The sequence below is a fragment of the Mustelus asterias genome, chromosome 20 (assembly GCF_964213995.1).
Source record: "Mustelus asterias chromosome 20, sMusAst1.hap1.1, whole genome shotgun sequence".
Lineage (NCBI taxonomy): Eukaryota > Metazoa > Chordata > Chondrichthyes > Carcharhiniformes > Triakidae > Mustelus > Mustelus asterias.
In genome coordinates this window covers 432968-446393 of record NC_135820.1, presented here as the reverse complement: position 1 = coordinate 446393, position 13426 = coordinate 432968, and the positions used below count along the sequence as shown (strand labels likewise).

Here is a 13426-nt window from a genome sequence, read left to right as displayed (position 1 = left end):
TCCAACATGTTCGTCAAGCTCGACTTTCCCCTCATGAATCCATGCTGCGTCTGATTGATCAACTGATATTAAATCCAAACAACTGATATTAAATCCAAACAACTGAGATTAAACCCAAACAACTGAGATTAAACCCAAACAACTGAGATTAAACCCAAACAACTGAGATTAAACCCAAACAACTGATACTGAATCCAAACAACTGATATTAAACCCAAACAACTGATATTAAATCCAAACAACTGATATTAAATCCAAACAACTGAGATTAAACCCAAACAACTGAGATTAAACCCAAACAACTGAGATTAAACCCAAACAACTGAGATTAAACCCAAACAACTGATACTGAATCCAAACAACTGAGATTAAACCCAAACAACTGAGATTAAACCCAAACAACTGATACTGAATCCAAACAACTGATATTAAACCCAAACAACTGATATTAAACCCAGAACAACTGATATTAAACCCAAACAACTGAGATTAAACCCAAAACAACTGAGATTAAACCTAAACAACTGATATTAAACCCAAACAACTGAGATTAAACCCAGAACAACTGATATTAAACCCAAACAACTGATATTAAACCCAAACAACTGATATTAAACCCAAACAACTGAGATTAAATCCAAACAACTGATATTAAATCCAAACAACTGATATTAAATCCAAACAACTGAGATTAAATCCACAACAACTGGGATTAAACCCAAACAACTGAGATTAAATCCACAACAACTGGGATTAAACCCAAACAACTGAGATTAAACCCAAACAACTGATATTAAACCCAAACAACTGAGATTAAACCCAAACAATTGAGATTAAACCCAAACAACTGATATTAAATCCAAACAACTGATATTAAATCCAAACAACTGAGATTAAATTCAAACAACTGAGATTAAACCCAAACAACTGAGATTAAACCCAAACAACTGAGATTAAACCCAAACAACTGATATTAAATCCAAACAACTGAGATTAAACCCAAACAACTGAGATTAAACCCAAACAACTGAGATTAAATCCACAACAACTGGGATTAAACCCAAACAACTGAGATTAAACCCAAACAACTGAGATTAAACCCAAACAACTGATATTAAATCCAAACAACTGAGATTAAACCCAAACAACTGAGATTAAACCCAAAAAACTGAGATTAAATCCACAACAACTGGGATTAAACCCAAACAACTGATATTAAACCCAAACAACTGAGATTAAATCCACAACAACTGGGATTAAACCCAAACAACTGAGATTAAATCCACAACAACTGGGATTAAACCCAAACAACTGAGATTAAACCCAAACAACTGAGATTAAACCCAAACAACTGAGATTAAACCCAAACAACTGATATTAAATCCAAACAACTGATATTAAATCCAAACAACTGAGATTAAACCCAAACAACTGAGATTAAACCCAAACAACTGGTATTAAACCCAGAACAACTGAGATTAAACCTAAACAACTGATATTAAACCCAAACAACTGATATTAAACCCAAACAACTGATATTAAATCCAAACAACTGATATTAAATCCAAACAACTGAGATTAAACCCAAACAACTGAGATTAAACCCAAACAACTGATATTAAACCCAGAACAACTGAGATTAAATCCAAACAACTGATATTAAACCCAAACAACTGATATTAAACCCAAACAACTGAGATTAAACCCAAACAACTGATATTAAACCCAGAACAACTGATATTAAACCCAAACAACTGAGATTAAACCCAAAACAACTGAGATTAAACCCAAACAACTGATATTAAACCCAGAACAACTGATATTAAACCCAAACAACTGAGATTAAACCCAAAACAACTGAGATTAAACCCAAAACAACTGAGATTAAACCCAAACAACTGATATTAAACCCAAACAACTGAGATTAAACCCAAAACAACTGAGATTAAACCCAAAACAACTGAGATTAAACCCAAACAACTGAGATTAAACCCAAACAACTGATATTAAACCCAGAACAACTGATATTAAACCCAAACAACTGAGATTAAACCCAAAACAACTGAGATTAAACCTAAACAACTGATATTAAACCCAAACAACTGATATTAAACCCAAACAACTGATATTAAACCCAAACAACTGAGATTAAACCCAAACATCTGAGATTAAACCCAAACAACTGATATTAAACCCAGAACAACTGAGATTAAACCCAGAACAACTGATATTAAACCCAGAACAACTGAGATTAAACCCAGAACAACTGATATTAAACCCAAACAACTGATATTAAACCCAAACAACTGATATTAAACCCAAACAACTGAGATTAAACCCAAAACAACTGAGATTAAACCTAAACAACTGATATTAAACCCAAACAACTGAGATTAAACCCAGAACAACTGATATTAAACCCAAACAACTGATATTAAACCCAAACAACTGAGATTAAACCCAGAACAACTGATATTAAACCCAAACAACTGATATTAAACCCAAACAACTGAGATTAAACCCAAACAACTGATATTAAACCCAAACAACTGAGATTAAATCCAAACAACTGATATTAAATCCAAACAACTGATATTAAATCCAAACAACTGAGATTAAACCCAAACAACTGAGATTAAACCCAAACAACTGAGATTAAACCCAAACAACTGAGATTAAACCCAAACAACTGATATTAAACCCAAACAACTGATATTAAACCCAAACAACTGAGATTAAACCCAGAACAACTGATATTAAACCCAAACAACTGATATTAAACCCAAACAACTGAGATTAAACCCAAACAACTGATATTAAACCCAAACAACTGAGATTAAATCCAAACAACTGATATTAAATCCAAACAACTGATATTAAATCCAAACAACTGAGATTAAACCCAAACAACTGAGATTAAACCCAAACAACTGAGATTAAACCCAAACAACTGATATTAAACCCAAACAACTGAGATTAAACCCAAACAACTGAGATTAAATCCAAACAACTGAGATTAAACCCAAACAACTGAGATTAAACCCAAACAACTGAGATTAAACCCAAACAACTGAGATTAAACCCAAACAACTGAGATTAAATCCAAACAACTGAGATTAAATCCAAACAACTGAGATTAAACCCAAACAACTGAGATTAAACCCAAACAACTGAGATTAAATCCAAACAACTGAGATTAAACCCACAACAACTGGGTTTAAACCCAAACAATTGAGATTAAATCCAAACAAAAAAAGCTAGTGGCTTTTGCTCCCAAATAAACCTGTTGGACTTTAACCTGGTGTTGTGAGACTTATTGTGCCCACAACAATGACTTCTTGCCTTGATATTTCCTATCTCCAGCCAAATGATTGTGCATTTTGACTTCTGAGCCAAAGAGGTTGTGTTTTGAGGAACATCGTTAAGGAGAAGAGAGAGTGAATGGGAGAGATCGAGAGAGGTGGAGTGGTGTAGGGAGGGAATTCCCGAGCTTAGGGCCCCAGGTAGCTGAAGACACGGCTGCCAATGGTGGAGTGATGAGAATCGAGAGGTTTCAGGACTGAGTTAGATCACAGAGAGCGATGAAAACCTGGGATTGGATCCTGATATTTGGGGGAAGGGGAGGGGTAGACATTGGGGGTGAGAAACATTGGAGCCATTCAGGAGGCTGGGAGTGAATCTGAACAAAAGGAAACATGAATCAAAACGGAAAGTGCTGGAAAACCTCAGCAGGTCTGGCAGCCTGTGTGGAGAAAGAGAGAGATGGAGTGAAGGTTTTGAGTCCAATGTGACTCTTCTTCAGGACATGGGAATAAACACCGTTTTCATGCAGTGGACGGGGAGAGTTCCCCTCACCACACCCCGACCACATTGCAGAAAGACAATCTTACATTTCTCTCACTCCTTCCAGCAAATCAGGACGTCCCAAAGTGTTTCACAGCCAACAAAGGGCTTCCCTTGTGTCACCGTCAATGTTAGTTAATGTTAGAAACACTGGGTAGATCTCCTCTGCCCCCACTCCCACCTCCCCCCCTCCACCCCCACTCTTTTTCCAGATAGTGTCTGTGGGATCTTTGACATCATCTGAGGTGTCCGCTCTGCGCCTGTTCCAAGATCATGAGGTTTAAGACCCAGCATTGGTTTTCTTGGAATCTATCCAATCAGACACAGGGACTGATCCTGTGTACTCCCAGGCTCTGTTCTAAAGTTATTGTTCCCTCTTGGCAAGACCGGGGCAGTGGGTTGGAAAATATCTTTCACCAGAATTCTGTCTGAGCAACATAGCAAACGCAACCAATAAACTGCTCTGTCCCGCTGTCCCTGAACAGCGTTCTTCACATGGACAAAACACCACCTTTGTTCATCCCTGTGTGTTACCAATATTGTAAACCCAGGGGAAATGTCTCCTCCAGTCTCTGAGAGGCAAAATGGTGAAGTTAGATCACCACCACTGGCAGGAGGATGTAATTACAATGTGACGGGGCGATTCTCCCAGGGAGATTGAAGGGGAGGCCATTTCGCGGGCTCCCCGCTGGACGCCACGGCCTCCGCGTGTCTCCAGGTGCCGGATTATTGGCACCGTCAGCTCCGCGCCAAAAATGTATTTAAATTTGAATATGCATCTAATTAGCGGGCCCAGGACTGAAATCTCCAGCTCGACTACCCCTCCCCCCTCTTCCACCCCCACCCGGCCAGGAGTATATCCCCCCACCGGGGTTTACAACAGCTCCCTACTTGCGGTGAGCTCGTTTCCCAACCCCACTGGAGCGAAGGGGGGACAATTGAGGCCCCACAGGAGGTCGGGAGTGAGGGGGGTGCCCCCGGACATTGCCAGCATGGCAGTGCCAGCCTGGTCCCCTGGCACTGCCTAAAGGACAAAGAGGTAATGCCCAGGGGGCATCTTGGCACTGCCCACCAGGCATTGGGCAGGGCCAAATGGTATGGGGTCTATTGGGGGCAGGGCCTCGGGGGGATGGAGAGCGGTGGGGGTGGGGGGTTCCGCTGGCACTCTGCACTTGGCAGTGACGGAGGGAGGGAGACCAGCGTTCGGGACTGGCCATCGGGTTTGGGGAGGGGGAGACTAGACTGCTGGTGAGGGAGGTTGCGGGGGCGGGGGGGGGGGGGGGGGGTGGAAATCGGGACTGTTGGTCGGGGGGGGTTGGAGGAGATCATCACAGGCTGAGCCTGACATGTCCGGTGGGGCCAGCAATCGGGACGTGGGGTGATCGGTGGGGCAGCGTTGCTGGGTCACGGGGCTGGCCAGTGATCAGGAGGCCAGCAGTATGGGGTTACTACACAGGCATCGATCTCCGCTCTGACAGATCAGCGCATGTGCAGTGGCCCACTCAGCGCTCTGCTGCCGGCCTCTCCAGTGGGAATAGGCCCCGACCACTGATTTTTCACAAGTTTGAGGCTAGTGCACTCCACTGGGCACAGAGTGTGGGAAATTCATTATGAAAATTCAACTGAAAAAAGCAACAGGATTTACTCCAGTTTTTACACAAATTTGACACTGAGAATTTATTTGGGAGAATTCTGCCCAATGTGTTTACATGGGAATTTTCCATTACAAGTGACGGCACTGGGATTTCAATAATCAGAAGGACTTGGGACAACAGGAAAGGCTGCCTTGGAGATAAGAATCTTCTGTAGAGTATGAAATTTAATTTGAAAGATGTACAGAACCACCTGAGTATCTTAATCGCTTGTATCAATAGCTGTAAAATTATAGAGAATTCATCAGCTCCTTGCAAGTTGGGACAGAATAAAAACAGGTGCAACTGTTAGGGACAAGATCAGAAACTCCAAAGTATATTATGAAGTTAACCAAGACCCCAACTTTTTGTGATTTTGATATTAATGCGAGCATGAGGTGTTTCGTTCAATGTGTGATTCGATTGACCCACTCGGAAGCTTTTATTAAAACAAACTTTATTTAATAACAGTTAATTTATAACAAAAAGAATTAACATAACATTCACCAATTGAAATGCTTAAAACATGAGAAGGTATAATTCTTAACTGCTAGCTATTTCTATAGTTCCAATTTAAGCAATATCCCCACAGACACAAATCCCTCTTCAGAATCAGTTAGCACAAAACATATAGGCTCATGTGGATGCAAGACCTCCAGCCTTTTAACACGTCTGGACAGAGATACAGAAAGACATCTGTCCTCTGACTCCCGTACAACAGCCTCCAGAGAAAGATCTACCTTCAAACAGCAACTTCAGAGGAAGAGACCTTTTTATTTGGCAAGTCCTAGACTCCAATCTCCAAAGAGAGACAGGGAGCTACTTCTCTCTAAAGATCCCTAGCAGCAACCAAATGTGTTTCTCTCTGTGAGCCGAGCCCCACCCAGTCACATGATGTTCCTGTCAATCAACCTCATCAAACCCCACTTTGAAAAACCCCAGGGGAAATCACTCAAATCACCAAACCTGCTTTAACCCAGATTAAAACAAACACTCAAGCAATTAGGATCAATTATGCTTCTGCAGTATCAACATGTGACTCCCGGTTACAGACAAGGTGGAACCGGGTAAATAGAACCAACTGTTAAAAACGAATCCTGCACAAGAAACATGACACAAATATATTTCTTCAAGGCACACGATCACCACAGCAGCATTCAGAAAACACACTCACAACTGACACAAAAGGTGAGCAACATCATATTTTTGTTTGTTACTATTCGACCCTATTGGCTTCACACACTCCACAGCCTCTCACCCCGTTTCACACTCAGTTTCACTGGAATCTGATCTGTGTGTATTCCTGCCCTCGCTCATGTGCACAGTCCCGTCATCGCTGGACAGGTTCAAGAGGTTGATGTTGGCGTAGAGAAGATTGTCAGGATTGTCGGTGTGTCTGTGGGTAAGTGCTTGAAAGCGGTGACAGCAACTCTCATTCCAGGCACTACAGGAGAAGGAAGGTCAAAGGGAGATTGTCACAACATCCACAATATTTCCCAGTTTGCTTTGGGATGCAACTGATCTACGATCCAAATTAGAATCATAGAATAGAATCTCTACAGTGCAGAAGCCATTCAGCCCATCAAACCTGCACCGACAACAATCCCACCCAGAACCTGTCCCCGTAACTCTACATACTTATCCTTCTAATCCCCCTGACACTAAGGGGAAATTTAGCACAGCCAATCAACCCAACCTGCACATCTTTGACTGTGGGAGGAAACCGGAGCACCCGGAGGAAACCCACGCAGACACGGGGAGAACGTGCAAACTCCACACAGACAGAGCGCTGTGAGGCAGCAGTGCTAACCACTGTGCCACTGTGCCGAACCAAAATCGATCATGTTTAAACAGAATCACAGAATTGTTTAGGAGCAGAGGGAGGCCATTCAGCCCACCATGTCTGCACTTACTCTCCAAATCAACCTTGTGACTTAGTGCTATTCCCCTGCCTGTTCCCCCGTATCCCTGCAGATCGATTCTGTTCTGATAATCATCCAATGCCCTCTTGAATGCCTCGATTGAAGCTGCCTCCACCACACTTCCAGACAGAGCGTCCCAGACCCAACCACTCGCTGTGTGAAAAAGTTTTCTCACATCACATTTGCTTCTTTTGTAAATTGCTTTAAATCTGTGCCCTGTGGAATTCGCCTTTTACGAGTGGGAACAGTTTCTCCCTATCTACTCAGGATTTTGAACACCCCTCTCAGATCTCCTCTTGGCCTTATCCTCCCCAAGGAGAACAATCCCAACCTCTGCAATCTATAAACAGCATGCAGAGGTTCAGGTGGTGGGCCCTGTTTTCATTGGAGTTTAGAAGAATGAGGGGCCACCTTATTGAGACGTAGAGGATTCTCAGGAGGTTTGACAGAGTAGATGCTGAGAGGGCGATTCCCCTCGTGGGAGAGTCTGGGACCAGAGGGATAATCTCAGAGTAAGGAGGTTGCCTCATTTCAGGCAGAGATGAGGAGGAATTTCTTCTCTCAGAGGGGAGTGAATCTGTGGAATTCTTTGCCGCAGAGAGCTGTAGAGGCTGGGTCGTTACGTCTGTGTGAGAAGTGGAATATTGATCATTACCCGAGATCCAAAGGGCCCAGCTGATGGAATTATTTGCACAGTGAAACCTCTCCTTCTCACATGTAAACAGGCCAAGATCCACACATTGCAGTGGTCCGTCTGAGAGCAACACCTGTTTATAGAAGTCTATAACATAGTAAGGGGCTTAAATGAGGTAGATAGTCTTTTCCCAAAGGTAGGGGAGTCTTAAACTAGAGGGCATAGGTTTAAGGTGAGAGAGGAGAGATACAAAAGCGTCCAGAGGGGCAATTTTTTCACATTGGGAGTGCTGAGTGTCTGGAACAAGCTGTCAGAGATAGCAGTAGAGGTGGGTACAATTTTGTCTTTTAAAAACGTATTTAGACAGTTACATGGGTAAGATTTGTACAGAGGGATATGGGTCAAACACGGGCAATTGGGGCTAGATTAATGGTAAAAACTAGGCAGCATGGACAAGTTGGGCCAAAGTGTCTGTTTCCATGCTGTAAATCTCTATGACTCGATAACAACTTTAATTCCAATTATCCATCACTGGCGGAGCTCATGCTTGGCAGACAAATGCGTATCAATTTTCCTGCTCCTCGCCGTTCTACTCTCAGATATTAGACAGCAAATTTTACAGCCACAAGGGAAGATGGCCAATGTGCACAATAAATAGGAGGGTACAGAATTGCCACGTCCACACTTGGGACAAGTTCACATCCAGGATCCCATAGAAGGCCTGTAGCAACCAATCAAAGTGACAAAGATTTATCCAGAACCAAGGTCCAAAGTGGGCATCACACACACAAACACAACAATGAATAATAACCCAGGACAAATCAGATCCATTCCAGCTCCTCAAACACTGTACGGTCCAATTGCATCAAGGATGAGATCCTAAATGAAAGCAGATCAAAGAATGACAATCCTGTGCATGATTAAAGAAACCTCCAGACAAGGATCGAGTGATCACAATATGTCGGATTTCTGGTGCAGATGGAGGGGGAGAAAGTAGGGTCCCAAACCAATGTCCTCTGCTTGAACAGAGGGTAGTACGATAGGATGAGGGCTGAATTGGCTTGGGTGGACTGGGAGAGCAGACTGGTAGGTAGGACAGCTGAGGAACAATGGAGGATTTTTAAGGAGATCTTTTTCAGTACTCAGCAACAATATATTCCGGTGATGAAGAAGGACTGTAAGAAAAGGGATAACCAGCCGTGGATAACGAAGGAAATAAAGGAGAGTATTAAATTAAAGACCGATGCGTACAGAGTGGCCAAAAATAGTGGAGACTTAGAAGATTGGGAAAGCTTTAAAAAACAACAAAGAATGACTCAGAAAGCGATAAAGAAAGGAAAGATAGATTATGAAACTAAACCAGCTCTAAACATAAAAAATAATAGTAAAAGTTTTTACAAATATATAAAAAGGAATAGAGTGGCCAGAGTGCATGTTGGACCCTTGGAGGACGAGAGGGGGGATTTAATAGTGGAAAACGAGGAAATGGCTGAGACTTTAAATAGGTTTTTTCTGTCGGTCTTCACGATGGAAGACACAAATAGTTTACTGAATATTAACGATCGAGTGTTGGTAGGAGGAGAGGTACTCAATACAATTATTGTTACTAGAGAGGCAGTGCTTGGTAGACTAACGGGACTGAAAGTGGACAAGTCCCCGGGCCCGGATGGAATGCATCCCAGGGTACTGAAAGAAATGTCAGAGGTAATAGCGGATGCGTTAGTGGTTATTTATCAAAATTCACTGGACTCTGGGGTAGTGCCAGCTGATTGGAAAATGGCTACTGTTACGCCGCTGTTTAAAAAAGGAAGTAGACAAAAGGTGGGTAACTACAGGCCGGTTAGCTTAACGTCTGTAGTTGGGAAAATGCTGGAATCCATCATTAAAGAAGAAATAGCAGGCCATCTGGATAAGAATGGTTCGATCAAGCAGACGCAGCATGGATTCATGAGGGGAAAGTCGAGTTTGACGAACTTGTTGGATTTTTATGAAGATATGACGAGTGCGGTTGACAGAGGGGAACCGGTGGATGTGGTGTTTTTGGATTTCCAAAAGGCATTCGATAAGGTGCCTCACAAAAGGTTGCTGCAGAAGATTGGGGCACACGGAGTTGGGGGTAGGGTGTTAGCGTGGATTGGGGATTGACTATCCAACAGGAAGCAGAGAGTTGGAATAAATGGGTGCTTTTCTGGTTGGCAGATGGTGACTAGTGGCATGCCGCAGGGATCGGTACTGGGGCCTCAACTGTTTACTATTTACATAGATGATCTGGAGGAGGGGACTGAGTGTAGGGTATCAAAGTTTGCTGACGACACGAAGATAAGTGGGAAAGTGAATTGTGTGGAGGAAGAGGAAGGTCTGCAGAGAGATTTGAATAGGCTGAGTGAGTGGGCGAGGATCTGGCAGATGGAGTATAACGTTGGCAAATGCGAGGTTATTCACTTTGGAAGAAATAATAGCAAATTGGATTATTATTTAGATGGAAAAAAATTACAACATGCTACTGTGCAAAGGGACCTGGGGGTCCTTGTGCATGAGTCGCAAAAACTCAGTCTGCAGGTGCAACAGGTGATCAAGAAGGCAAATGGGATGTTGGCATTTATCGCGAGGGGGATAGAATATAAAAGAAGAGAAGTCTTGCTGCATCTGTACAAGGCATTGGTGAGGCCGCAGCTGGAATACTGTGTGCAGTTTTGGTCCCCTTACTTGCGAAAGGATATATTGGCCTTGGAGGGAGTGCAGAGAAGGTTCACCAGGTTGACACCGGAGATGAGGGGTGTAGATTATGAGGAAAGATTGAGCAGATTAGGTTTGTACTCGTTGGAGTTTAGAAGGCTGAGGGGTGATCTTTTAGAGGCAGATAAGATAATGAAGGGGCTGGATAGGGTAGAAGTGGAGAGATTCTTTCCACTTAGGAAGGAAACTAGAACTAGAGGGCACAGCCTGAAAATAAAGGGGGGTCAGTTTCGGACAGAGTTGAGGAGGAACTTCTTCTCTCAGAGGGTGGTGAATCTCTGGAATTCTCTGCCCACTGAAGTGGTGGAGACTACCTTGTTGAATATGTTTAAGTCACGGATCGATAGATTCCTGATTGGTAAGGGAATTAAGGGTTATGGGGAGCAGGCGGGTAAGTGGAACTGATTCACTTCAGATCAGCCATGATCTTATTGAATGGCGGGGCAGGCTCGAGGGGCTAGATGGCCTACTCCTGCTCCTATTTCTTATGTTCTTATTGCAAAATCTGTGCATACCGGCAGGTCATCTTTACAGATTAGAAACTCGTAGATTATCCATTCTATACTCTTGTGTAATGGTCAACAAACTTGAATGTATATTGTAATTGGTTAAAGTTCTTTGGAAGGAGAAAATATCTTTAAAAAGAAAAGGGGAAGTTGTACTATGCTCATGACTTGCAGCAGAATGACATCACTGAAATATGTCACTCTTGTCACTGTTTGTCATGTGATCCAGTCTTAGTTTCACTTGGACTTTGAGCACAGCACACACACACAGCTCTGATGTTTTTGAGTTTAACCTCTATGTATTACTGTTCTCATATGCCTAGTCTTAATAAAGGATAGCACAACATGCTTATCCAATCCCCCGCAAGTGATTGATCTCGTGTGTCTTGTACAGTAAATAAGCCCAAAAGATTCGATAACTATAATAACAAGACATTCCTTCTGACACACTCCACTTCAGCTTGGTGCCCCCCAAAGCTCTGCAAATCTTTTCACCTTCACATATTTCTCCAATTGCCCCTTTTGAAAGTTCCGATTGAATCTGCTTCCACCGCCCTTTCAGGCAGCGCCTTCCAGATCACAACAACTTATTAATGTTCACCTGGATCCAGGACAATGAAAGACGCGCCCTGGATCAGAAGGGACAAAGGGATCACTGGCGGAGAGGCCGATGGTGCTTAACACAAGGGAAAGAATCACTGATTAAGGAAAGAAGATTGCAGTAAATTTTTAGCAAAACATCAAGTTAAACCTTCTCACTTACTTTCTCACACACACGAAGACTAAGATTCCAGCCACACAAACACTGAACATGATCCCAGCTGTGAGTGATCCTACTGGCCATTTACTGGAGTTTCTCTCTGTAAATCAGACATTAATTACTGCACGACACTTTTAGAAAGATGCTCCGATGTATCGCGAGAAGCGATACACTCACTCAGGGTCCTATTTTACCATTTGGAGTCTAAGGACCGGATCCGGGCGTAATAGAGATCCGAGCCCGGAATCCTCTTTCCAGCGCGCCCATACGCATTTTGCCGGCTCCAGTCCAATCCGAGCTGTGGGCGGGGCTTAGCGCTGCCGGAACGATTGGAGCTCTGAACTGTGCATGCGCAGTTCAAATAAAAATGTGAAGTAGCACGCCCGGGCGCGAGAAAACACAGCAGAGAGAGCAGAGGGGGTGGGGGAGGGGGGGGGGGGCAGCGGGGGGGAGGATTGGGGGGGGAGAATGGACTTGGGAGAATCTTGCAAACTAAAAATAATGTAGCATCTTCTTTGTGTTGCCTAATTATCTATGGGAAAGGTAATTAAACTACAGTGTCCTAGTGAGCAATTCGTGACCTGTATAATACATTTGTGATCTGTAACTGGATTGTTGATGTCCCTGTTTTCCAATGAGCCAGGTGCTCAAATGTTCAGAGTCCTGTGGTGAACTTGGAAGAATTGTCCCCATGGTGGAACTTGGTTGGAAATAAGATTCAAGGAGATTACTAAATCTGGGAAATCAACCATAGTGAAAAGAAGTTTGTATTGGCAACTCTTCTCTCACATTCCATGGCAGATGTGCCCCTTCTTATGAATGTGATTTGCATGGGCAACGTTGGGTGCAGCTACTCTGCCTCTGGAGCAGCCTGGGATCCTTTCTTTCATCTTGTTTTCATCTGAACATTGCACAGAATTAGAGGAATTCCCTTTGGAAGATATGTCGTGGTTCCCCAGGACGACAATTTATTCACATCAATTAAAACAGAGAGTCTGAGCAGCGATCTTCCAAGCAGTAGACTTTATTTCGCAGCACAACAGAATAAAGTCGGGATGTCCGGAACAATCCAAAGAGCCCTTGGGCTTACAGTCTTTTATGTACATTTCAGCCTCATATCTCAAGATCCTTATCTCCCTTTTACAGCCTGTCCTTGGTTGTTATCTTACCCTACAGCCCGACCTTTCTTTGGCCACCATTATTTTTAGTTGACCCTTTATCTGTTTTCTTTGCAATTGGTCGCTCCCTGTTATATCTCTTTGTTTCTTAAACCATGGTGGTTATGACTCTTGCTTTTATCTGAACTTTTCTGTTTGTACAATAATCGTGGTTTTGCAGGCTAAGGCCGAATGTGTTTAGAAGAAAAGACATCCTCTCTGCTGATTTATGGTCCA

General features: G+C 43.0%; 1 protein-coding gene across 1 annotated transcript in view; it reads right to left on the bottom strand.

Moving 5' to 3' along the window:
- Positions 1 to 6728: 6728 nt before the first annotated feature.
- Positions 6729 to 13426, bottom strand: part of LOC144508706 (uncharacterized) — a 55476-nt gene continuing 48778 nt past the window's right edge. The window contains exons 10-12 of the mRNA XM_078237015.1: positions 12036 to 12132; positions 11874 to 11948; positions 6729 to 6918 (exon numbers count right to left, since the gene is read on the bottom strand). Of these exons, the coding sequence (XP_078093141.1) occupies positions 6729 to 6918; positions 11874 to 11948; positions 12036 to 12132 (362 nt within the window). The remainder of the gene's footprint in view (positions 6919 to 11873; positions 11949 to 12035; positions 12133 to 13426) is intronic.